General features: G+C 38.8%; 1 protein-coding gene across 2 annotated transcripts in view; it reads right to left on the bottom strand.

Annotated features, from left to right (window-relative positions):
• LOC102847508 (DNA-dependent protein kinase catalytic subunit-like) overlaps positions 1-27,091 on the bottom strand; it is a 309,905-nt gene that overhangs the window by 275,163 nt on the left and 7,651 nt on the right. For both annotated transcript variants that reach the window (XM_006880417.1, XM_006880418.1), the window contains exons 2-11: positions 24,662-24,738; positions 24,469-24,561; positions 21,089-21,175; positions 18,828-18,927; positions 18,226-18,338; positions 18,028-18,127; positions 9,045-9,100; positions 8,919-8,949; positions 6,654-6,811; positions 3,354-3,500 (exon numbers count right to left, since the gene is read on the bottom strand). In XM_006880417.1, coding sequence (XP_006880479.1) covers positions 3,354-3,500; positions 6,654-6,811; positions 8,919-8,949; positions 9,045-9,100; positions 18,028-18,127; positions 18,226-18,338; positions 18,828-18,927; positions 21,089-21,175; positions 24,469-24,561; positions 24,662-24,738 — 962 coding nt within the window. The remainder of the gene's footprint in view (positions 1-3,353; positions 3,501-6,653; positions 6,812-8,918; positions 8,950-9,044; positions 9,101-18,027; positions 18,128-18,225; positions 18,339-18,827; positions 18,928-21,088; positions 21,176-24,468; positions 24,562-24,661; positions 24,739-27,091) is intronic.

The raw sequence follows: 27,091 nt of genomic DNA, 5'->3' as shown, positions 1-27,091 counted from the left end.
AAGAGGGTAGTGTGCTAGAGGGGAAGGTTGGGAGGGGAGAAAAGTGCAACAATGAATGAATGGAAATCCAAAGTCTCTGTAAATTTTCATTGAAATTAATAATAAATTTTAAAAAATGTTTATGCAAAAAAAAACAACCTGACAAACCACTAGCAAAACGAACAAAAGAAGGAAAAGACACAAATAATCCGAGTAAGAGATGAAACAGGCAATGTCACAATAGAACCAACTAAAATAAAAAGGCTAACATTGGAATATTATGGAAAAACTATACTCAAACAAATATGGAAACCTAGAGGAAGTGGACAAATACCTACCTAAACTGACAGAAACTGAAATTGACCTGAACAGACTCATTAAAAGAAGAAACTGAAAAGGTAATAAAACAACTTCCAGCCAAATAAAGTCCTGGACCGGATGGTTTTAAAAGTTAATTTTATCAAACATTCAGAGAAGAACTGTCACCAATTCTGCATAAACTGTTTCAGAAAAAAGAAAAAGATGGAATTCTCCCAGACTCATTTTATGGAGCAAGCATATTCTTGATACCAAAGCCAGGTAAAGCCACCAATACAGAAAACTATAGGCCAGTATCTCTTATGAACATAGATGCAAAAATCCTGAATAAAAGCCTGACCAATAGAATCCAATGATACGTAAAAAAAATAATACATCATAACCAAGTGGGATTCATAACAGGTATGCAAGGATGGTTCAACATAAGAAAAACAATAAATGTCATTCATCATATAAACAAAGCAAAGACCAAGAACCACATGATCCTAATTAATTGATGCAGAAAAGGCCTTTGACAAAATCCAACACTCTTTCCTGATTAAAAAACTAAAGAAAATAGGATTAGAGGGGAATTTCTTCAACATAGTAAAAAGTATATATGCAAACCCAAGAGCCAACATTGTTCTCAATGGAGAGAGATTAAAGTCATTCCCTTTGAGAACAGAACATACTCAATATTGTATTAGAAGTCTTAGTGAAAGCAGTAAGAGAAAAGAAGGAAATAAGAACTATCCAAATAGGTAAAGAAGAGGTAAAATTATCTCTACATGCAGATGATATGATAGTATACTTAGAAAACCCTAAAGACTTAGCAAAAAAACTATTGGACATAGTTGACCAATTCAGCAAAGTGGCAGGATACAAGATCAACATACAAAAATCAACTGGATTTTTCTACAAAGAGAGTACAGAACAGTAGCTAAGAAAAACAATACCCTTCACAATTGCTAACCACAAGATTAAATACTTGGGAGTAAAACTAACCAGAAGCACAAAGGATCTATTCAAAGAAAATTACAAAACATTACTACAAGAAACAAAAAGAGACCTGGAGAAGTGGAAGAATATCCCTTGCTCACGGATAAGAAGACTCAATATTGTGAAAATGACAATATTACCAAAGGCAATTTACACATTCAATGCAATCCCAATCCCAATCCTAATCCCATTCTTCAATGAGCTGGAAAAGGCTATCTCCAATTTTATCTGGAATGGAAAGAGGCCCTGAAAAAGCGAAGCACTCCTTAAAAAAAGAAACAAGGTAGGAGGCATCTCATTCTCTGATTTCAAATCCTACTACATTGCCATGGTGGTCAAGACAGCGTGGTACTGGTACAATGACAGACATATAGTTCAATGGAATAGAACTGAGAATACAGAAATCAGCCCATCAACTGATTTTTGACAATGAGATGAAATCAGTCCAGTGGAGAAACAATAGCCTTTTTAACAAATGGTGCTAGCAACACTGGAAATCTGCAGAAAACTCAAGCAAGATCCACACCTCACTCCAAAAACAAATACCAAGTCAAAGTGGATCATGGACCTAGGACTAAAACCAAAGACTATAAACTTCAGTAAAGACAAGCTTGGAAGAACTCTAGAAGTCCTAATCCACAACATAAACAGTCTTCCAAGCATCCTGAAAAAACCTACAACCAGGAGAAGATAAAATAGATGAATACAACCTTCTAAGAATCAAATCCCTATGCACATCCAAAAACTTCTCCAACAGGGTAAAAAAGGAAGCTACAGACTGGGAAAAAAGTATTTGGTAATGACATGTCTGAGAAGGGACTTATATCTAGAATTTATAAAATACTTGAGTACAAGAAGATAAAGATAAACAACCCAATCAAAAAATGGGCACTGGATATGAACATACACGTCACTAAAGAAGACATTCTGATGGCAAACAAACACATGAAGAAAAGGTCAAAATCCCTAGTTCTAAGAGAAATGCAAATCAAAACAACTATGAGATATCATCTCACCCCAGTAAGAATAGCAAAATTTAACAGAACATCAAACAACAAATGCAGGCGAGGTTGTGGAGAAATTTAACCCTTATTCACTGCTGGTGGGAGTGTAAAATGGTGCAACCACTAAGGAAGACTATATGGCACTTTATCAAAAAGTTGCTAATAGAAATACCATTTGATCCAGCAATTCCACTACTGGGAATACACCCTAAAGAAACCATAACTGCCACCCAAACAGATACATGCACACCTATGTTTATTTCTGCTCTGTTCACAATAGCAAAGAATTGGAAACAACCCAAGTGCCCATCAACAAAGGAAAGGATAGAGAAGATCTGGTATACTCACACAATGGAATACTATGTTGCATCGAAAAACAAGAAACTCATGAAATATATCACAAAATGGGTGACCCTGGAGGACATTATGCTGAGTGAAATATCTCAGTCACAAGAAGACAAATACGGCTTAATGCCACTGCTATAAAACAGGACTGACATAGGGCTTAGGGGGAGACTGAGAAAGACAGGATAAATCATGTATACTGCATTGAAACAGGGGTGAGAACTGTTTAAAAGGGATATATGATTAGATATTATTGCTATGATTGTTACAAAGGTAGCATAGTGGAGTGGACTTGGGGGGAGGGATTGAATAACAATAAAAGAATTTTCTCTTTTACTTTTCAAAAAGTAAAGTGAATTGGTAGGGAGGGGTGGGCAAGGAGAAAAGTGCAACAATGAATGAATGGAAATCCAAAATCTCTGTAAACTTTCATTAAAATTAAAAAAAAAAAAAAAGATTTGATTGTTACTGTTTACCCATTAGCAAGTTACCTAATGCCCCTGGGTCTCATTTTATCTACAAAATGTAGTAACAGCTTGTAAAAGTTATGAAAACTTGCAGTAATATATAGAAATAATCTTTGCTATAGTAAGCACTGACAAAACCATCCAATATTAATAGTAAAATAAAATAGAATGATAAAAGTTTAAAATGTTAAAGTACAATAAACAGCTAATTTAAAAATCAAATGAAAACAAAATTATCAAAGAATAAATGATGAAGCCATACCCCTGCAAAAAGTCCATATCCACGAACAGCAATGGATAGCTCCTTGCTGCCTGAATCCACATTTCTGATGATTTCATAAAATTGCTTCATAAAGTACTGCAGTGCACTCTTATGACTTTCTGCATCTTTTGCAATCATAAAAGAAACCTGTAATTGCATAATGCTTATTTTTAATAAATTTTTATATAAATTTTAATATATTTTAATAAATACTTAATAGCAAAACAAGAAAATCTAGACAAACATTAAAAAAGCCTGTGTGCTCTTAAATTGATTTAGCTTCATAGCAACCATGTATTAAAGAAGAAAACTATCCTCTGGGGCCTCCAAGTCTCTAGCCTTTACAACTGCTTGGTCTCTTTGCTAATGAAGTGGATGGTGAGTTCAAACACACTGTACCACCAGGGGCCCTTTGTGAAAAAACTAGATTTGTTTAGGTCATTGTTAAAGTGTCCTTACAGTTCCATGCAATTGCTTTTACTCAGAGAACTTGTATTTCCATAAGCTTTCTGAATAAGTTTCAGAAATACCTCTTGGGGGTGGGGGCGGGGGGCGGGGAACCCCAACCCACTACCATCAGCTTGATTCCATCTCACAGTAACCAAACAGGACAGAGCAGAACTGCCCACAGATAAGATTTCAAAGGCTCTAACTCCATATAGAATCTACTGGCCTATGGAGCTGATGTTGAGTTCAAACTGGCTGCAGTTTGATTAGCAGTAAAATGCTCTGGTCACGATACCATGAAAGTTGCTTCTTTGAAAAAGGCTACATTATCAAACGGTCCTGACTCTCACAGAGCAAGGGACTAGAAGAGGCTGGATAAATGTGAGAAGAAGTATGTATAAAATAGTATTTTTGGATCAAGCAAATCACAGCTGTAGGGGTCAACTGAACCTGAAGTTGTACATATGCAGGGCTCAGTGACCTCGGATGCCACATACAGTGTGGGCACTGCACTACTCAGCAAAATCAGCTCTCAGTAATAACAGTCCACAAAGAAACACAAAGTGCCTTGTTTTTAAGTAATAATTCTAAAATCTAACAAGCTACAAACTACACAGCTTGATTTAGGTGACATGAGGGCAAAGCATTTTGCAATCAAGCAGACCTCTAGTTTGGATGACATAAAGTCTACCTACAACACCCTGAATGCAAAAACTAACACCAGTGTTCAAGAAAGCATTTTTAATTTTGGTACAAACACCAGACAGGACAAGAATGAAAAGAATCTAGAAAGCTCTCAAACACAGGGGAAGAAAAACAATCTACATCTGAATGCCTTTTTAGATAGTGACTACACTATCTAATCTCAATCAAAGCCACTACTTAAGATTTTCATGGTTGTCCTTTTACATATGTTATTGTTGTTGTTAAGTGCCCTCAAGTCAAGTACAACTCATAGGGACCGTATGAAAGCAGATGAAGCTTATCTGATCCTGTGTCATCCTCATCATCTCTGATATACTTCATCTCATTGCTGTAGCCACTGTGTCAATCCATCTCATTGAGGGTCTTCATAGCACCTTCCAATTATTATTTAAAATATAGGATATTGCAACCACCTAGGATACAATGCTGTTCTCTACTATGAGCAAAAGAGAATCAATGAGACAAAAGATTGAAGGAAGAATCAGTCTACAAACAAGACTAAAGATTGAAGGAAGACTCAGTCTACAGGACAATTAAACAGTCTACACAAACTACAAATAATCTACAAAATGACTGAAGCTAGATGTTACCCAGCTACCACTACTGGCCATTCTGATCAGGGTCACCCTGATAGACTGAAGAGCACAGCATCACAAAGAACTAAACTATTTGAAAAGTACAAACTTAATGAACCATTGTAGCTAGAGGATTCTCTAAGACTAGCACTCGGACAAACTCTTTATACCTTACACTCAAACTATCTCTGGGGCTAAAGTTTCAAAAAATTAACACTAAATAAATGGTACTGCCCATTTATTAAAAAATGTGTATGATATTAAAACATCAAAAATTACATTACTGAAGAGATGAGAAGGGAACAAGGAGTACTAGAAATAAACCAACCAGAAATCAGCTGAAGAGAATGGGGAATCACTGTGAAAAATGTAACTGAAGGAATTAGTTCAATATGAGACATATAGTGGAATAAAAAAGATTTAGAAAGAAATCCATTCATTCATGGATAACTGATTTTTGACAGGAAGTCAAAGTTCATTTAGTGGGGAACAAACAGTTTCTGTAATAAATGGTGCTAGGCTTTTTGATCTAAAAAACTACTATACAGACACAGTAATCAAAACAACATAGTACTGGTAGAACAACAGATTCATAGATCAGTGGAATAAAATTGAGAACTCAGAAGTATACTTATTCACTTATAGACAGCTGGTCTTTAACAAAGGAATGAGATGGGGGAAAGACAGCCTCATTAAAAAAGAGAGCTGGCAAAATTGGTGATCTATTTGCAGAAAATTGAAACAAGATTCATCCACACCTCACATAACACACACAAAAAACTCTAATTAAAATCACAAAACAAAATTTTTTTTTAAAAAAATTAACTCTAGAGGGATCAAGTAGCTACATGTAAAACCTAAAACTTTACAAAAATGACAAAAAAAAAAGAGGCACATTCAGGAGCCATAGCTTATGGCTCCCTCTTTTATTAAATCAATGGCACAAACAGACAATCAAATATAAATGAAAAGGTACAGTCAGAAGAGGATAAACTAGATGACTGAAACATTCTGAAAAGTAAATCCCTAAGTACATCAAAGCACTTCTTAGAGCAAAAAAAGGGAACCAAAAGACTGGGGGAAGAAAGTTTGGCAACAACATATCTGGTAAAATACTGATTTCTAAAGTTTATAGAAAGTTCCTACATCTCATTAGGAAAAAGCCAAACAATCCAATTACAAAATGGGCACAAAGCATGAAAAGACACTTTGAAGAAGACAATCAAATGACCAATAAATATGAAGAAACGCTCAGGATTATTAGTTTGAGATAATCAGCTAAAGATCAAATCAAAACAAGGAGAGATCAACTCAGCAAAAGTACCAGAGTTCAGGAAGATTGAGATGTCCCAGCCTCTACCCCCTCTCACCTCCTCCTCCTCCTTCTCATCCCTCTTCATTTTGGCTCTGAGGTCCTAACCCTAATCCTGAAGCACTATTCTTGAAATACTACAAAAGTTACTAGCTGGATTGAGTTATGCTTTTCATTCAAATGTATATACAAAAGATTGGAATTTTTTTGTGCATGTTTGTGGGAAATATTTTTTTTAAGAATGTTGAACTTAAATAGTACCTGTTTCAGAAAGGCCTCCAGGGCAGCATGTGCTGTTTTCTTCAGTTCTGCATTGATATGACCACACCACTTCGAAAGCACTTCAAATAAAGATGTGTAGTTGTCCAGAAGATAGGTGCTAAACTGGGATGCATGCAGGGCCAGTAAGCGTAAACTAGCTGTAACCACAAATTTTTCATACTTGAAAAGGATAATATAAGCCCAAACAAAGAACCAAGAAAGAAGCCATTCTGTGTCAAAGCTCAATCTGTACTCTGAGTCTACTAACATTACAATATAGTAATCCAGGGATCCAGGTAGAGAGCTGAGCAGCCTCCATTTGAATTGGCAAGTGGGACCCGAAAATCCCAAAGTGAGGTGCAGAAGCAGGAAGGGCATTTATTTAGATGAAGATGCCCTAAATAATTTGCCTAAAATTAATTTACCCTAACCTGACTAGTTATTTTTGGATGATCGTCAGCAGGATTCTCCTTCTGTATGGTATTAATGATATTGTTTGATAATTTCCACATTACGTTGGATGATCTTTTTTTGAAATGGGAATAAATATGGATCTCGTCCAGTCAGTTGGAGCTTCCCAACTAAATCAAGCCTGGAAGCAGGAGCGGCATCCACTTCTAAAATGGCTTGCCTCCGGAAACTCTTATGTACGAACAGTGCTCAGGCTGTTCGTTCAAAGGGTCGCTATGAGTCGTCTATGACTCGACGGCATTAAACAACAACAACCTGACTAGGGATACTGTAGCTATTATTAGATGGATCTTAGCTGAAAGCAGGGAATACCAGAAGAATGTCTGTGTTTCATTGATTATCAAAGGCGTTTGACTGTGTGGATCATAACAAACTGTGGCTGACTCCGAGAAGAATGGGAATCCCAGAACATTTAATCGTGCTAATGTGAAACCTATACTTGGACCAAGAAGCAGTTGTCAGAACAGAGCAGGGTAACATTGCATGGTCAAAATTGGGAAGGGTGTATGCCAGGGATGTATCCTGTCTCCACACGTTTTCAACCTGTATGCAGAGCAGATTATCAGGGAAGCTGGGCTCTAAGAGGGGAACTGTGGCGTCAGGATTGGTAGAAGATCTATCAACAATCTGCGTTATGCAGATGACACAACCCTGCTTGCTGAAACTGAGGAGGACCTGAAAAGCTTGCTGCAGAGGGTCAGGGACTGCAGCCTCCAATATGGATTGAGGCTCAATGTCAAGAAGACAAAGATTCTCACCACTGGACCAATTGGCAGCATCAGGATGGATGGCGAAGAGATTGAGATTATTCACAGCTTCAGTTTGCTAGGCTCCACGGTCAACACTCTTGGCACCAGCCGCCAGGAAAACAAAGAACGTATTGCGATAGGCAAGTCTGCTGTTAAGGACCTCTCTAAAGTACTCAAGAGCAATGGTGTCTCTCTGGAGACTAAGGTGCGCCTGATACAGGCCATGGTCTTTGCAATCACTTGTTATGCAAGAGAGTTGGACAATGACTAGGGAGGATAAAAGGTGAATTGATGCCTTTGAGTTGTGGTGCTGGAGGAGAGTACTGAACCTACCATGGACTGCCAAAAAACAAACAGATTCATCCTAGAGAGGGTTAAACCAAACTACTCCTTGGAGGCAAGGATTCTGCGTCTTTGTCTGACATACTTTGGGCATGTTGCAAGGAGGGACAGGTCCTTGGAGAGGGACATCATGCTTGAGAGGGTGGAGCGACGGCGCAAGAGGGGAAGACCCTGTATGAGATGGATTGATTCAGTGACTGGAGTAATCGGGATGGGGGTGTCAGAGGCAGTGCGATTGGCACAGGATAGAGCAGGGTTTAGCGCCATTGTACATAGGATCATTATGCGTCACAAATGACTCGACGGCACATAACAACAACAACAACAACAACCTGAGAGGCCAGTGAATTTCTGTTACAGGGGAAGGAACAACTCAGAAAATAAGGGCAAGAAAGGTCGTACAACCCCAGGGATGTAATTAATGTCACTGAATTGTACAAACAGAAACCACTGAATGAGTGTATTTTGCTGTTTGCATTCTCAACACAAGTTTTGTTTTTGTTTTTTTTAAAAAAATTTCACCTAAATGTGACTCTCTCAACAAAGTTTTGCAGTGTCCAAAAGGTTCCCAGTAAATACTTTTGTGTAAAAATCACAATGGTAAAATACTTATTTTTACTTAATCATTTGTTTGAAACTAATAAACTAATAAAATAAAAAACTTAGTAATTGAAAAACTCCTTCATTAAGGACAAAATCTTACCTGAGGGCACAGCGTATCTCTTCAGATCAATCTATGTCGGGGGGGGAAGGGGGGAGAAATCACCATCAGTGTCTCTCATCATCACAGGTCTCAACTGCAAAAGAATTAGACTAGTAGCCACCCTACCTGAGGGCAAACTGCCTTCAGTGCAAAATCAAAAATCTCCTTTGAAGTCTGGGGGTCTATAAAAAAATAAGAAAAAGAAGCCTCTGTTACAAATCTTAACAACAGAATCATTTGAAACACTGACAACTTTACAACTGGACAGCCTTTCCACTAACTGGAGATTTGCAAAGGAGATTGAGATTGTTAACAACTTTAGTCTGCTTGGCTCAACACTCTTGGCACCAGTAGCCAGGGAATCAAAAAACGTATTGCGATGGGAACGTCTGCTGGTAGGGACCTCTCCAAAGTACTGAAGAGCAATGGTGTCACTTTGGAGACTTGGAGACTAAGGTGCGTCTGATACAGGCCATGGTCTTTGCAATCACTTAATATGAATCAGAGAGTTGGACAATGTCTAGGAAGGATAGAAGGAGATCTGATGACTTTGAGCTGCGGTGCTGGAAAAGAGTACTGAATGTACCATGGACTGCCAAGAAAACACAGATTCATCCTGGAGAGGGTTCAACCAGGCTGTTCCTTGGAGGCAAGGATTCTGAGGCTTCATCTAAACATACTTTGGACATGTTGTAAGGAGGGACAGGTCCTTGGAGAGGGACATCATGCTTGGGAGGGTGGAGGGATGGCACAAGAGGGGAAGACCATATATGAGGTGGATTGATTCGGTGACTGGGGTAGTTGGGATGAGTGTGTCAGAGGCAGTGCGAATGGCACAGAATAGAGCAGGGTTTAGGGCCGTTGTACATAGGGTCACGATGAGTTGCAAGCGACTCGACGGCACATAACAACAACAACAACAACAACGCTATAGAAAGCAAAAAGAGCAATCTGAATCAACAGAGAAAACCGAAAGAAAATCCTAATACCATTGAGAAAATTCTGATTCTTGGAGACCCTCTATCAGGTTTCCAAAGTGGTAAATCTTCACAGGAGGAAACTTTGGCATCTTCACCCCACTGACCGGCTGGTGAGTTCTAAATGCTAACCTTTCAGTTAACAACCCAACATATAAACCTCTGCCACCAGGGCTCCTTTATGAAATAACGAAGACATGGGTCTAACCTCCCAGTCATCATTTACAAGCTTTCTTAGATAAGCTGCTAGCATTTATTTTCTTCTCTAAAAGGGGACTGTTCGTACCTTCTTTTAGGGTTGTTTCAAGAATCAATAAAGAACTAAATGCTCAAAGTATTCTTTAACTATTAATGTTCTCATGTAAGTATCACATTTTTATAAGAAATACAAATAAAAATAAAAAGCTTTTTCTAACCTAACTAATTTACATTATAGCTTGTTGTTTAAATCAACCACCAGTTTTTCATCCATTTCCAACTATAAACAAATGGTGTTTTTGTCCTCACATCTTTGCCCTTAAAGCCCACCATCCACAGTCATCAAGTTAACGCTGACTCAAGGCCACCCTTCATCAGGTATCCAACACTGTAATCTTAATACAAGCACACTCACTGTCCATCCTTGTCCCAGAGAACAACCGGTAGACACATTTTTATTAGCAGACTAGCATAAAACCCACTATCCCACTGACCCTTGCTCTTAAAATTGTTTTCTCACAAAAGCTGATCCTCTGGAGGGTTTTCAGAAACTGGAAATCACACAAGAGGAGACTGATCCTCTTTCCTCCATGGTGAAGCTGGTGGACTCAAACTGCCTGCTTTTGGGCTAAGTTCATCTGAGCTCCCAGATAGCATAATACAAATGAAAGACAGTGCTTTAGAATACAGAAGAGATTCATTTTGTTTAAGAAAGACTTTACAAAAATGGCAGCATTTAAATCAGGGCTAAAATCATAAGCAAGAGCTGGGAAGTGGGTCATTCGAATGGAAAGTAACAGTGCAAATATAAATGGGCAGAAACAGGGGCATGGGCAGCACATACTGTGTGCTGGTCGCTGGCAAGCATGTGGTGGACCCCACAGCCAGGAAGTCAGATGGATAAGGACAAGTGTGAACGCCCAGTGGCAGGAACAGTACTATCTTCTCAAAGCCTTAGACCCTGACTCTTCATCCACCTATGTGACTCCTTGGGTGGACCTCACCATCTTTAGTGGCCTGCTATTGTATAAGCATGCTTTTGTATATGTTTCTAAAAACCTAAATTCTCCTCTTATCAGCTGCACTCAGTTTCTTTGTTATCCTATGTCTCCGGGTTTCTCGGAAAGGTTTTCTTCAGATTGCCTCCATCTGAATAATGGTTTACCTGCTAATACTCGGGCTTGCCTGGTTTCTCACTTAGATGGAGAGTTATCCCCTTCCCTCATTCAGAATCCTTTCAGAGCAAGGAAGTGCCACCACCTCTCCTAGAGATGGTCTCTTCTCAGACTCTGCTTGTGTTCCCCCAAAAAGAAAGGCTGATCTCCTAACCTTGATAACTGTCAATGTGACTTAGTTTGAAACTAGGTTTTGATGCATAGATAATCAGCTAAATTAAACATGGTCTGGATGGTCTCTAATACTAATCTCTTCCAAGTGCTGTCTTAGAGGGTCACTAACTGGAAAACCACAGGCCATGAGATATGTTTACAAACAAAGCATGTCAAGAAACACTCAGGGCTTTCAAAAACTGACAGAGATAAGAAAGACCACAGCCCTGCTCTTCCTCAGAATTCAGACTCAGGACCTCGAGAACTGTGAGGTAAATACACTTGTGTTCGCCAAGGCCACCCACTGTATAGTGTTTCATCGTGTCAGCTTTAGGTCAATGAGACAGACCCTTTGTCAATCCTCTCTGTATACCTTTTTACTAGGTCAATCATATTCACAGCTTTAAATACTATCTAGATGCTGAAAAAAAGATTGACAATGTAGAAAAATTTAAGTTGTCAAGTATTTCACTTTTCTTGGATCCACAATCAACATTCAAGGCAATAGCAGTCAAGACAATAAAAAACCTGTTGCATTGTGCAAATCTTCACATACATATTATCAAGAGGGACCTGTCTCTGAAGGGAAACATGTTTTAAAAAATAGGGGCTTTGAAAAAGAAAGACTCTGAATGTGATAGATTGATATAGTGACTGCAGTAATCAACCTAAGGACAACAGATGCAATAAGGATGGAGGACAGTGGGGCAAGATCTCCCTCTGTTATACAGAGAAAGGGTCATTGTGAGTCGCAGCCTGAAAACAGCAGCAACAACATTCTGCTACTGTACCAACTGTGTGACTGTGAGCAAAGTGTATTATATGTTATAACATAACATATATATTATGTTTTATTTATAAAGTCATTATGAAAATTTTCCTTCTAAAATACCTAGAGAGATATTCCTTAGCACAAGGTATGACTACTATTAAGCATTATTCTTTAAGTACAAAGAACAATACATAGTATTACCTGCCAGCAGAGTCAAGTAGCATAAACATGGTAAATTAAAAATATAATGTAGGAAATGAAAGCCCAAAAATAAACCCATGTATCTGATTTTTTTTATAAGGATGCTAAGTTCATTTGTTTCAGAAAAAAGTCTATTCAACAAACAACAGAGGGAACATTTTATTTCCACATGCAGAAAAAGAAAATGGAATCTATGAATCACATATAAAAAATTTCAGAGTGGATTAAGGATTTAAAATGTGCAAACCGTGAACTTCTTAGAAGAAAAAGCATAGGCAACTCCATAAGGCCACACTTACGATAATGAACTTACGAACAAAAGTACAAACAGCAAAGACTAACTAAATAAATAGAACAGCCTATGTTTGTTATCAGTACAACATTGGTCTGTCAGTTGGCCATAGGGGGGTGACTTGTGGTTTCCTGTGATGCTGAAAGCTATGCCATCAATGCCAGCAGGGTTACCCATGGTGGACAGCTTTCAGCAGAGCTCTTCAATTAAGAGAGACTGGGAAGCAGGATTGGTCATCTACCTCTGAAATAACAGGTCTTCAAAAACCCTATGAACAACAGAAGAATGCAGGTAGCTATAATATTAGAGGTAGAACTCAGATGGGAAGTCACTCAAAAATGCAACAGCTGCAAACAAGCATTACACAGTGACTGTGGCAATGGACTCGTGTCCGAGATGATGAGGATGGTACAGGACGGGTTCACAGAGTCACTTAGAGTCAGCACCGAATAAAAACAGGATCAAGGAGCAGAGATCAAATCTACCTGGTACTCTAAGGTAGAAAGACAGGAAATCTCTTCCTGCATGATTTATAACCTCTAACAATCTGCTGGAGTTGGGTTTTTAGATCCAATTAACATTGTTTATTAGTCTTCCTTTTATATTAGTGTCAATTAACAGACACAACCTGGATGCCAGGAAATCTGGAGGACAGCTGCCTCTCTGACTGACTGGAAGAGATCCATATTTGCTCCCATTCCCAAAAAAGGTGATAGAACAGAATATGGAAATTAATGAACAATATCATTAATACCACACACAATCAAAATATCACCAAAAACAGCTAGAAAAACAGTACATTAAAAGGGAACTTCCAGAAGTTCACGAGGGGTTTAGAAAATGCTGTGGCAACAAGGATATTGCTGCTTATGTTAGACAGATCTTGGCTAAAAGAAGAAAATATCAAAAGAATGTTTATCTGTGTCTTATAAACTATGCAAAGACATTTGACTGTGTGTCTCACAACAAACTACGACCAACACTGTGAAAAATAGGAATCCCAGCACTCAATTGTGTTCATATGGAATCAATACCTAGACCAAGAATTCGTTGTCTGAACAAAGCAAGGGAACACTGGATGGTTTAAAATTGGGAAGGGTGTGCACCAGGGATATATCCGTCTCCACAGCTATTCAATCTGTATGCTGAGCAAGTAATTCATGAAGCTGGACTCTATAAAGAGGAATGTGGCTTCAGGATCGGAGGAAGACTCATCAACAACATATGTTATACAGATGACACACTTTGCTCACTGAAAGTGAGGAGAACTTCAAATGCTTGGTGCAGAAGGTCAAGGACTACAGCCATCAATATGGATTACACCTCAGTAACAAGAAGATAAAAATCCTCAGCACTAAGCCAATAGGAAACATAATGATAGAAAAAGGGCTGAAGTTGTTAATGACTTCATTTTGCTTGAATCAACAATCAACACCCTTGGTACCAGCAGTTGGGAGGTTAGGAGACATATTTCATTGGGCAAATCTGCTTCCAGGGATTGCTCCAAAATACTGAAAAGTAATGATGTCACTTTGAAGACTAAGGTGCACCTGATTCAGACCACAATCTTTTCAATCACTTGCTATGTGTGTCTGAGAGCTGGACAATAAATAAGGATGACAAGAATTGATGCCTTTGAGTTGTGGTGTTGGAAAGAGTACTGAATATCCCATGAGTTGCCAAAAGAGCAGATATGTCTTAGAAAAAGTGCAGCTGGAGTGTTCCTTGGAGGCAGATGGTAAAGCTCATCTTTTATATTTTGGATATGTTGCTAGGAGAAGCTATTTCTTGGTAGGGAAGATCATGTTTGGAAAGTTGGAAGGTAAGAGAAAGAGAGGAAAGCTTTCAGTGAGATGGACAGACACAGTGACAGTACAATGGGCTCATGAGTGTCAAAGTTTATGAGGATGGCACAGGATAGGGCAGGGTTCATCTTTGTTGTTCAGAACTGCTATGAGTCATACCTGACTTGACAGCATCTAACAGTACCACAAAAACAGCTATGGGTTGGTTCCAATTTGATGACAAATAACCTAAAAATTAGTAACTCTCATTCAGCAAGACTTTGCCAAAAAAGTGTACAATTCCTACATTTATGTTATTATATGCCACAAATATGTCCATGTACATAGCAGAGACAAGGCAAAGCTATGTGTACTTCTTAATTACAGCCAAACATCCAGAGGGAATGAACTGGTGGTCCTAACATCTTGGGCCCACAGTCCTGAGGGTGGCTGGAATGACAAGGCCAACTGATAGGGTGCCAAGAGTTTTCTTTTTCAAAATGCAATCCACAAGGGGACTGGCTAGTATTGACATTAAGTTAAGTAGTTTCAGTGGCAGAAATTTAGGGGGAATCTCATGACTAGCAAAGAAGCGGAGAATGCAGCATGCTTCCTTCGGGGTCAGAGATTCCTCTGCCACTCAGATGAGGGCATAGAACCAGCAACAGTAGCTGCACCAGAGAATCAGCATAAAGAAGGGTTTACCTTGGGATTGCTACCCTACAGAATCAGAACCACAAGCCTTCATCCAAGCTCGCTGGATGACTGGGAGAGAGATGGCTTAACTGGCAGAACTAAGAGAGCTTTGTAACACTAGCCTAAAGGTGCAAGGCTAAAGGTTGAGGTTGAGTGGCCTGTAAGCACACTATTGAAGCCGTCCTGTGGTCAACCTGAATAAACCCCATAATCCTGAGGATGGTTCTATAAAGTGTGCATACTGCAACAGATACTGGACCCAGTGGGCAGTTGGACTGGTGCTGGAACTAGTAGAAAGAGGTATGGAGGTGTGGAAAACATGTCTGACCTCACAGAAATTGCTTTTATGTGTAGATGTTGATGGGGGCAACTGTATCAACAGAAGAGTTGGCAGAGGTCAGATAGAGATGTCCCCATGCTGTCTCTTTTGACAAATGGTAAAACACAGTCCACAAAGATAATGTTCTACAGCATTCTTGGGTGAGTAGTAACTAGGGTACTGCATTTACATATACCTATTTTTTGTGTATATTCCAGTAGATGTATATGCCCCTTTGTACAATGTGGCATATAGATCCAATTTACCACACATCAGTAAAGAGAAATTAAATTCTGACGCATGCCATAATATGGATGAGCCTTGAAAACTTTGTGCTGACCAAATTAAGTCAGTCACAAAAGAACAAATACTGTCTGATCGCACATATATGAAAAATATACACACCAAAGAAGGTTTGGTTACTAGTTATGAGAAGGATGACGAAAGGCTTGGTTTTGAGGGCATCAAATTTATCTTAACAGTGGTGGAAAATCTGGAAAAAAAGAGCAGTAATAGGGCTACAACATGAAAACCATAATAAATGTCATTGAATTGTAACTGTGAAACTTGCTGTACTGGGAAATGTTTAGGTGTGTAATATTTTCACAGTAAAGTAGAAAAATAATTTAAAATGTAAAACTAACCTACAATGACCTATCACTACACTCCCTCAGAATAGCTCGAATCCACTAGTGGCTTCACAGGAGAAAGATGGGCAACTCTTCCTGTGCGATTAACTGTCAAAGAAAACATATTAGAGAGGCAACTGTGAGTTAGTTCTGACTTGAAGACATACAATGACTTATTAACTGGGAGGGGACAAATCTACAACAATGAATGAATGGAAATCCAAAGCTTCTGTAAATTTTCACTGAAATTAATATCAAATTTAAATTAAAAAAAAAAGAATTAAGTTAGAGTAAGGATGGCAATGGATTTATAACTGCTCAAGCCAGTAACACTATATCGTGGCATGGAGGAGGAATAGTGGAAATGTATCCACATTTACAATATTACTCTTACCAAAACCATCTATGGAAAATAGGTACTGCATTGGAACATGTATCTCTCGATTGGAAATGATATTATTAATACTTCTATCCTTAAGCTTAAAAGATTATAATGTTCAAAATTATTTGTTATACATTTGCTTAAATTTTTCCCTCTTTTAACAATTGGGATCTAGAGGGAAAAGAAAAGACCAGAGAATGGCCAAAATTATTGGGGCAGCTATTGCTGCCAGTTTAGGGCCTGTGTCAGGAAAAGGAAGTCTTACTCATATACAGTGCCACCCAAAGGTAATAAAGGAGGTCAGAATTGCTTCCACTGTGGAAAGCTGGGCCACTTCAGTAGACAGTGTCAGAGACCAGAGCCACAGATAGGCAAGGGAGTAGAGAGGAAGCTCCCACTCACTTGTTTTAAGTGTGGCTCTGAAGGACACTTGGCCAAGGTGGCCCACATCAGGTCCTGGTGGCAGACAGGACTGACAGGCCCCAGCTCCCAGCTGGAAACAAAGGAGGACGCTTCAACAATTTAGATCCTCCCAGAAGAGCCGTGGGTGAGCATTAACATTACTGGTAAGTATATTCATTTTCTCCTGGACACAGAGCCTACTAATTGGTCCTAAAAACCTTCGGAGGTCCCAACTCTTCTCACTATTTCTTAGTTGTTGGAATGGACGGAAAACTTCATAAGCAGTTCCTTACTTCACCTCTACCTTGCATGCGAAATTCCGAGTTGTAAAACAACTCAGTGGTAGATGGAATTTGCTCCAGGACTTCAGAACCATAAATGACATAGCTGAGCCTCTACATCTTGTGGTTCCTAACCTCTACACTATAATAGACAAAGTGCTAGTCTATAGGCCTTTTATTGTAAGAACCACCTTCCCTCTGTAACTTGATTTGTGCCACTATCAGAACCTCTACTTGGAATATTATTGCTTTTTAATTTTTGACTCATGTACTTTTAACTTGTTAGTTAAATTTGTGTCTTCTAAGCTGCAACACTTCCATGATACATCTTCAAGGATATGAAAATGTATGGCTAAGCACTATTGATAACAGTGCATCTCAATTCCAAAATCAATCTCCATAATAGTCTATGTGTTTCCTCCTGCCAAAGGGGCCCTTTAGAGTAGTGAGAGAAGATCTTCACCCTGAAACCCACAGCGTCCCTTTTCAGCAGGAAGTAGCTAAGAGAATACGCCATCTCCTTTTCCTTATGAATCAGGGTGAAGTCTCTCTCAGGGAGGAGTGATAGGGAATGGCAAAGAACACACTGACAAAGGAGATTAATCAGAACTGGCTTTGACAAACACTGTGGCAATTGGACAATTAAAACAGACATTCGGGGGGGGGGGGAGAAAAACGAACTGGGGAGGAGGGTAGAGAAAACAGTGCAACAATGAATGAATGAAAATCCAAAATCTCTGTAAATGTTCATTAAAGCTAATAAAATTTAATAATAATAAAAACAACAACAACAAAAAAACATGACTTATTAACAACAGAAAAGAATATTATGTAAGGCAAGGTAATACCTTCCTCCACAGATTTAGTGAAGTTACACATCAGGGAAGTTAAACCCTTCAGACACCCTGCCACAACAGGTAGTTTGGGCTCTCTCACTGTGGATGTCATCTGAAAGGAAAGTTTTAAGAAGATATTATTAAAAGCAAAAACCAATCCCAGTGTTTGAAAATATCCTATGCTAAAGCTGAAGTAAGTCAAAGTAATACCTGAGTCTTCAATTCCCCCAAAAAGGCTCGGAACAGTTTTTCTGAATTATTTACCATCTCACTAGGATGAACTTCACCTAACACTCCCAGGAGCTCATAAATTTTCTCTAAAACTGGAAAAAAAGATACAGATGAAAGAATGGTTAAATTTTTAAAAAAAGAGATAAAATGAAGGTCTCATTAAGAAAAAGAAATTAAAAGCCCATTTAGTTTAAAAGTAATTCACAGTAAGTCATACAAAGTAACTAGTTTTATATAAGGGAATTTTCCATATGGGTTCTATACAAATCTGTTATTGCAAACTAACTTTTACATATAATCTGCTGTGTTTTTATTTCAAGAAATAATTCTGTAAAAATTAAAACTTTCATAAACAGAAGTCTTTTAAACAGAAGTCACTGCATATAATTTTACCTATTTTCCTTTTGGTTTATTTTCAGAAAGTATTACAATATAAAACATAAATACATTTTGATGGGAAATCCGAATTTTCCACTAGGGGGAAAAGTTACATCAATTTGTTCAATTATCTTACAATGACTCTAAAGTGTGTCTCACTTTCACTCAAAAATAAAAAACTACAAATAAATAAAATGTCTTACCTGTATCTGCTATTTTTGTCTTCATAGCAAGTTCTCCATAGAATTTGCTAAATAATTCTCTAACTTTGAACTCTTCCATGAGTCTAGAACTTCTCAATGTCTGAAGAAATTATAAGAATATAAATTAGAATTTACTTAGGAAATGCCTCTGGAAATTCTATGAACTACATAAATGTCGATTGTTGCAGATGGCCTTCAAGCTTTTTGTTCGTAGGGTTGCTGTGAGTCATGCTTGACTTGAAGGCAATCAACAATAATAAGGAAAAGAATTAAGAAAAGGTTTTCCATCTCTCTAAATGCTTGTATATGCAATGAGTGGACATGTGCTCAAAAGAAGTTACAAAAGCCTCCTGAAACTCTTAAGATTATTCAGAGGTGGAATCTCAGCTAAGTATAGAGGGCCCTGCTTACAAAGGGGAAGGTGGTCCAAACTTGTTTCCCCAAAAAAAACAATAAAAATATGAGTCATTCACTAAAAGGTCTTCAAGCCAAGGACCAACTAGATTAAAAAACCAAAGGTGGCTAATGTCAAAGTCTATTCGGAGTCATAGCAAACCACATGTTAAGAGTAGGACAGGACCCAAAGGAAGTTAAAAAAATCTAAATGACAGATAAAGGTGGAAATGATTACAAATGAGGGTGTGTCCCAAGATCTATTTTCATACAACATACACACCAATTCCCAATGTCAAGGGTTTTATATACAGGTGATAAATGGAAGAGTAGCAAATTTCTTATTTTTTCTTCATGTCTCTCACAATCCTTATTCCCAGAGAGGTATGAGAACAAAATACCAAGGAATTGGTAGGTGATGGGTTGAAAACCTATATTTTATTTTTACATCAATATGATTCAATGCCCCCAAACAAAACCTCAAAAAGTTAGGTTTTTTAATTGTATGTTAAATGTAATAATTGCATGTTAAATGCAATAGACTTTGATTAGCGTAGTTTCTAAGGAGTTGAGCTTTTGAATCAGCTGCTCAAAAGTGAAAGATAGTATCTTCCCCATTTATAACTGTGAAATTAAGGGATTTTTTTTTTGTTCAAAATGGCTTTTTTAGCTATTGACTTCAACCTTGACTTTACCATGTAAATGGGGAAGAATATGAAAATAGTGTATATTAACCTATCTTCAGGGTACTGAATGGCTAGTCTTGCCACTAAAGTTAGCAGGTTCAGCAGCAAATTCTGGGAATATCACTACCAGCAAAGAAGCAGACTATGTAGAGTGGGTATCCTTGATGCTCGAAGATTCCTGTGCCACCTAGACCTGGGCCTACAAGAGCAGCAACAGCAGCCACTGCAGCAAAGAACCAGAGATGAGATATGAGATAGAGCTGACCCAGGGAATGCTACTCCATGGAACCAGCTAGAAACTTGTCCAAGTTTGTTGGAGGGCTAGAGGGAGGAAAAGAGCCACAAGCAGCAGGAGTAAGAGCTTTGTAACACTGGTCAGAAGCTGTGAAGCCGAAGGCTAAGGGACCTGTGAACACATTTCAGCATCTGTCCTGAGTGAATACATCCTGTTATCAACCCAATTACAGTCTTTGACTTTCCTAATAAATATCATAATCATCCTGCCCTGTGAGCTACTGTAATGGATTTGGACCCAGGAGAGCGGTAAGATTGTTGGAATTAGTAGAAAGCAGTGCAGGAGGGTGGCAGACATGTCTGACATGTTTTTGTGCTGTGGATGCTGAGGATGGGGACAATTCTCCCTTGTGAAGCCAGTGGAAGTCAGATATGGTCATCCCCATGCTCCTCTTATTACTTTTACAGTGTCATTATTGTTGTTATTGTTATGTGTCAACAAGTCGCCTGTAACTCATGGCAACCCTCTGTATAGCAGCTCTGAAGCCTGCCCTGTCCTAAGCCAGTCTCACTGACTCCAACACACCAACACCAATTTCCCCAGTCACTGTATCAATCCATTTCCTTCATGGTTGCAATCCCAGAGGTACACGGTTCAAATCCACCAGATGCTCTGCTGAAGAGGGAGGAACAATCGCCTCCTATGCCAGTCAGATCCAATTTGACGGTACACACATAAAATAAATTTTAAAAAAAACACCATTTCCTTCGTGGTTTTCCCCTCCTGCTCTGTTCCTCCACCCTTCCAAGCATGACTCCTTCTCCAAAGATCGGTCTCTCCTGGCCACGTGACCAACTCATTGGTGGGTCAGTTATAAGTTGGTCCCAACTCAATGGCATATAACAACAAATAGCAGCAAGTAGAATAAAAAATACATAAACATATACACATAAAATTACCTTAATAAGAAGATCGAGGGCTGGGATTTTACATTTAGCAGCTTTATCTTTTGTATATACAATAGTACAAGCATCCTAGATTATGAAAGGAGATAATATCAGTATCATTCAAAGTATTAAAGACAAAATCTAATTCTTTCGTTAAATACTCAAAAAAATAAACTTAGCATTAAAAAACTATGAAAATGGTCAAATACTCTACAAAGTTAATGCTATGACAGAGATAATTTTTTAAAATACTAAAAATTACAAATAAGATTACAAGCTAAGAGAGCAAACTGAAAGCCTACTTTTAAAAAAGAAAAGCCATAATTTACAAGAAAATATTTTGTAACTTACAAAGATTCTGTCAATGATTTAATTTTACTTGGATCCACAATCAACACCCATGGCAGCAGCAGTCAAGAAATAAATGTGTCACACGCAGTCAACATCCATGGTAGAAGTAGTCAAGAAATCAAGACAAGTTGCCTTGGAAAAAATGTGCTGTCCAAGTACTCTCCAAAGTGCTAAAGAGCAATGTTAGTTTAAAAACAAAGGTGCACCTGATCTAAGCCATGGTACTTTAGTTTGCATAATATGCATCTGAAAATTGGAGAATGAGTAAGGATGGCAAAAGAATCATCAGTGCCTCTGAACTTGTGGTACTGGAGAAAAGTGTTGACTATTTCATGGACTGCCAAAAGAACAAACAGGCCCATTTTGGAGGAAGTGCAATCAGGTTACTCCTTAGCAGCAAGGAGGTGAAACTTTGTTCCACTTATTTTGGGCACGTTGTCAGGAGGGGAAAATCTTTGGAAAAAGACATCATGCTGAGAAAGGTTAAGAGAAGATGAGGAAGACCTTCAACAAGACGGTTTGACACAGTGACTGTAACAGTGGACTTCGACTGTACGAGTGGACTTGAGCATGAGGAGATTGTGAGGATAGCCGACGATAGGGTAGGCTTCAGATCTGCTATTCATAGGGTGGCTGCAAGTCATAGTTAAATCAACAGCTTCTAATGACAACAAAAACACTTGTCATTAGGAAAGAGAGGACAAACTTACAGAGACATTTAGAAACTCTTTTCAGTGACTAGGCATAAAAAATAAAACTCTACTGTCATGGACTACATAACATCCATTTAGGTAATATCTGACTGTGTTCATATACATGTGTTCATGGTCCCAATCCTTGTAAAACATATTCTATTAAAAAGCTGAATTAAAAAGAAAAGAAAAAAGTGTCACAATGGGGTTGTACCAGATCTCTCAAAAAAAAGGCCAAAAGAGCAGTGATGTCACTTTAAAGACCAAGGTGCACCTGATTCAAACCATGTCTTTTCAATTACTTCCTATGCATCTGAAAATTGGACAATTAATAAGAGTGACAGAAGAAGAACTGATTTCTTTGGGTTGTGGGGTTGTCAAAGAATACCAAATACTCCAGGGATTACCCAAAGAACAAACAAATCAGTCTTGGAGAAAGCACAAGTAAAGTGTGTCTTAGAGGCAAGGAGTGGAAAGTCATCTCACATACTTCAGGCATGTAGTCAAGAGGTGCTAGTCCTTGGTAAAAAGATACCATGCTGGGAAAAGTGGAGGTCAAAGAGAGACAAAGGCCCTCAACAAATGGATTGATACAGAAACTGTAAGAGTGAATTCAAGTATATCAGAGATCATGAAGAGGGCATAATATAGAGACAGGATCAGATCTGCTGTACACAGGGTCACTAAGTTGCAGCTGACTCGACAGCACCTAAAAACAACAACAGTAATAGATTTTATAATAATGATGAAGAGATTGAGACTGTTAACAAGCTTGACTTCATAATCAACACTCTTGGTACTAGCAGTCAAGAAATCAGAAAACACACTGCTCTGGGGAAAGCTGCTGTCAGGGACCTCTCCAAAGTACCGAAATGCAATGTCAGTCCCAAGACTAAGACTAAGGCGCACCTACCTCAGGCCATGGTCTTCACTATGGATAATTATTTGCTATGCATCAAAAAGCTGAACAATGACTAGGGATGACAGAAAAACGGATGCTTTGAATTGTGGTGCTGGACAAGACTATTGAACATATACCATGGACTGCAAAGAGAAAATACAGGTTTACCCTGCAAAGGGTGAAACCAAGCTGCTCCTTGGAGGCAAGAATTTTGATGCGGTCTCACATTACTTTGGACCAGTCCCTGAGAAGGACAACATGTTTGGAAGGATGGTGGGACAGTGCAGGAGAGAAAGACCCTAGATGAGACTGGCTGACACAGTAACTGGGGTAATGGAGGTAGGTGTGTTGGCGACAGTGAGACTGGCTCAGGATATAGCAGAGTTCAGAGCTATTGTACATAGGGTTGCTATGAGTCACAGACATTCAACAGAACATAACAAGAAAGATAATTACTATCACACCCATGAAGGAGTCTGTTGGAGGCACTCTGCTGCTAGACCAAGGGCTCTGTCTCACAAACTTCGTGAAGTTTATCTACATACTTTGGGCACGTTGCTAGGAGAGGCTTTTCCTTAGAAAGGTGGAGGGTCAAAGAAAAAGAGGAAGACCCTCAATGAGCTAGATTGACACAATGACTACAGCAATGGGCTCAAGTATGTTAGAGATGGTAAGGGTAACACAGGATAGAACAGGGTTCAGATCTGTTGTTCACAGCATTGCACTCAACAGCACCTACCAACAACAACAAATGGTTTTGTAGGAAATGCTGTCATAAAGATCACCGCCCAGAAAACTCCATCAGGCAGTTCATCTTTGTTGTACAGCATTGCTATGAGTTTAAGGTAACTTAATGGCATTCAACAAAATCTCTAAAATATTTTCTTATAAATTATTTTATCATGAAAATGTTCTTGTTTATCAACTCTTAGCTCACAAGAACTAGAAGTTAAGACAAGTAAGAACAATATACCTTGGCACATGATGCCTGCTCAAAATACGAATATGTATACCAAAAAACCCTCAACTTATGCTGTTTCCATAGGAACTTAGAAGGCAGCCTGGGTTTGTTCTGGGGAACTCAAGGCAGGTACAGGTCATTTAGAATTGGGGACTCATTAAAGTTGCACTTTAAGACTACTCTCTGAGACAGTACTTAGACATAGGAAATAAATTTCACCCAGCAGGCAGAGGCTTTAAAACTGCCTTCTAAAGTCTTTCATAATATTGCCACAATTTTAACAATCCAACAATTTATGATGGCCCTTTGTAAAAGGCATTATAGATCTTATTCCACCAAAACCTTTTTGACTATTAGCCCATTACAACTAAAACTATTCTTCCTAAAAACAAAACAAAACAAAAACCAAACTCAACCAAAACAAAAACAGAAAGAAAGAAAATACCCGTTTCATTTCTAACACAAGCCTACTTACCTTGATATCAAGAGCATAAGGCGTAACCTTCTGGCCAATTTTATCTAAGAAGACATATAAAAATTTCAGGACTTCTTCTCTACAATCTCGAAACTGCAGCAAGAGAAGTAGATATATTATGGTAAGTACAATTAAGCATAGGAGTCATTAATACAAAAGTATAAGAAAAGTAAAACGAAAAATTTCAACTTACTTCTTCGATACCTAGTGACTTCCGCAAAAATACGAGCAAACCAAAATCTCCGGAAAAAACTAAGGAAGTGTGTAATGCTGAACAAAAGAAAAGAAGTTGTAAACACCTATCCAAAACACATTGGCACATTTCATGAGGGAACAAATGGTTAGGCAACAGATGAAACCAAACTCATTTCCACCAAGTAAGTTATAAGTCATAGTGACTCTATCTAAAAGAAAGATACAACTGGCCATGGAGTTTCCAAGGCAGTATGTAACATTTATGAAAACAGACTACATTTCTCCTGTCATGTGGCTGGTGTGTTCACACTGCTGGTTAGTAGCCAACTCAAGTAAAATGCTTAATCACTGCACAACCAGGGCTCACTCTTGGGGAAAACGCTGTTTTTATTGCTAGGTGTCATTGACTATGACCATGATTCATAGTTACCCTATGAACAAGACTGTAACTTTGCCTATCCTCCCCCATCCTCTGACCTCCAATGGGCTCCAGACCATTGTTAGTTACTACGTCAATTGACCTTGTTGAGGATCTTCCTCTTTTTTGTTGCCCTTCCATTTTTCCCAGCATAGTATCTTTTTCCGAAGACTGGTCACATGAGATCAAGTTTCACCATCTTTGCCTATAAGAGTACCCTAGCTGCACTTCCAAAAAGACCACTTTGTTTGTTCTCTTGGTAGTCCGCAGGATATTCAGAACTCTTCTTTAAAACCATGATTCCAGGCATCAGCCTTTCTGTTGCAACTGAAAAGACTATGGCTCTTGAGCACACCTGAGCTGAAGTAGAGTACTGAATACACCATGGATCACCAAGAGAACAAACAGGTCTTACAGAGGGTAAAATCAAGTTTCTCCTTGGAGGCTAGGATTTTGAAGCTTTGTCTCACATACTTTGGGCATGTGGCCAGGAGAAACTGATCCTTGGAGAAGGACATCATGCTCAGAGGGTAAAAGGGACAGCATAGGACAGGAAGACCCCAGATGAGATGGACTGACACAGAAACTGGGGTCATCGGGATAGGTGTGTCGGGAGTCAGTGAGACTGGATCAGGGCAGGCTTCAGAGCTGCTGTACACAGGGTTGCTATGAGTCACAGGCGACTCAACAGCACACAACAGGAGCACTCTAGAAAGGTCCATGACAGCAGATTTTCCCCATGCAACATGTTTTTTGATTTCTTGACTGCTGTTACCATGGGTGTTGATTGTGGATCCAAGTAAAATGACACAGTTGACAACTTCAGTCTTCTCCATCACGATGTTGTCTATTGGTCCAGTGGTAAGGATTCTTGTTTCCTGATGTTGAGATGTAGTCCTTATCAATGGCTGTGATCTCTGATCTTCTGTAGCAAGTGTTTTATGTGGGAAAATAGACCTGGCCATGCGCTTCCTATAGGTTACAACCTTGAAAACCCTATGGAGCAGCTCTTCTCTGTGAAAATGGGGTCATCATGAGTCAGAATCAAATCAGTGGTAAATTGCAACAAAACCAAGGGTTGCATGTTTTTCAGTTCAGCCTTATACTGTAACACTGGCCAAGGGATACTGAGCAAATCATTCAAGAAACTGTGGCATCAGGATTGGAGAAAGACTCATCAGTAACGTGTGCTATGTAGATGACACTAACTTGCTTGTTGAAAGTGAGGACCTGAGTGACGCTCTTGCTGCAGAAGATCAAGAACTAAATCCTTCAATATGGATTTTATCTCAACATCAAGAAAACAAAGATCTTTAACAATGGGTCAATAGGCAACATCATGATAGATGGAGAAAAGATTGAAATTATAAATGATATCATCTAACTTGCATCTACAATCAACATCCTCGGTACCAGCAGCCAGAAGGTCAGGAGACCAGGAGACATATTACATTGGAAAAGCCTGCTGTCAAAGGTCCTGAAGGATAATGATGTTAAAGACTCAGGTGCACTTGAATTAAACCATAGTCTTTCTAATCATGTGCTAATTTATCTGAGAGCTGGACATTGAACAACGTTAACAAAAGAAGTGATGACTGATTTGTGCTGTTGGAGAAGAGCACTGAATATTCTATGGACTGACAAAAGAACAAACATTTATTCCTTGGGAAAGTACAATTAGAGTCATCTTCTGAGGCAAGGATCATGAAGCTTTGTTCCACAAATTTAGGGTATATTGTGAGGTAGGGCTATTCTTTGGAAAAGAATACCATACTTGGAAAGGTGAAGGGTTGACAGAAGAAATGAAAAACCCTTACAAGATAGATGGACAAGAACAGCAAGAAAACCCGACACCCTCTAAAAAAACTGAAATTATAAAAACTAGAGCAGAAATAAATGAAATAGAAAATAGAAAAACAATTGAAACTAGGGGAACTCTGGTGGCCTAGTGGCAAGGAGCTGCAACTACAATCCCAGTGGCTCACGGTTCAAATCCACCAGATGCTCTGC

The sequence above is a fragment of the Elephantulus edwardii genome, unplaced genomic scaffold, assembly GCF_000299155.1.
Source record: "Elephantulus edwardii isolate Elephantulus edwardi_28Jun2011 unplaced genomic scaffold, EleEdw1.0 scaffold00008, whole genome shotgun sequence".
Classification (NCBI taxonomy): Eukaryota; Metazoa; Chordata; class Mammalia; order Macroscelidea; family Macroscelididae; genus Elephantulus; species Elephantulus edwardii.
Note: the sequence above shows the minus strand (reverse complement) of the source record. Positions and strands in the feature narration are given on the sequence as shown.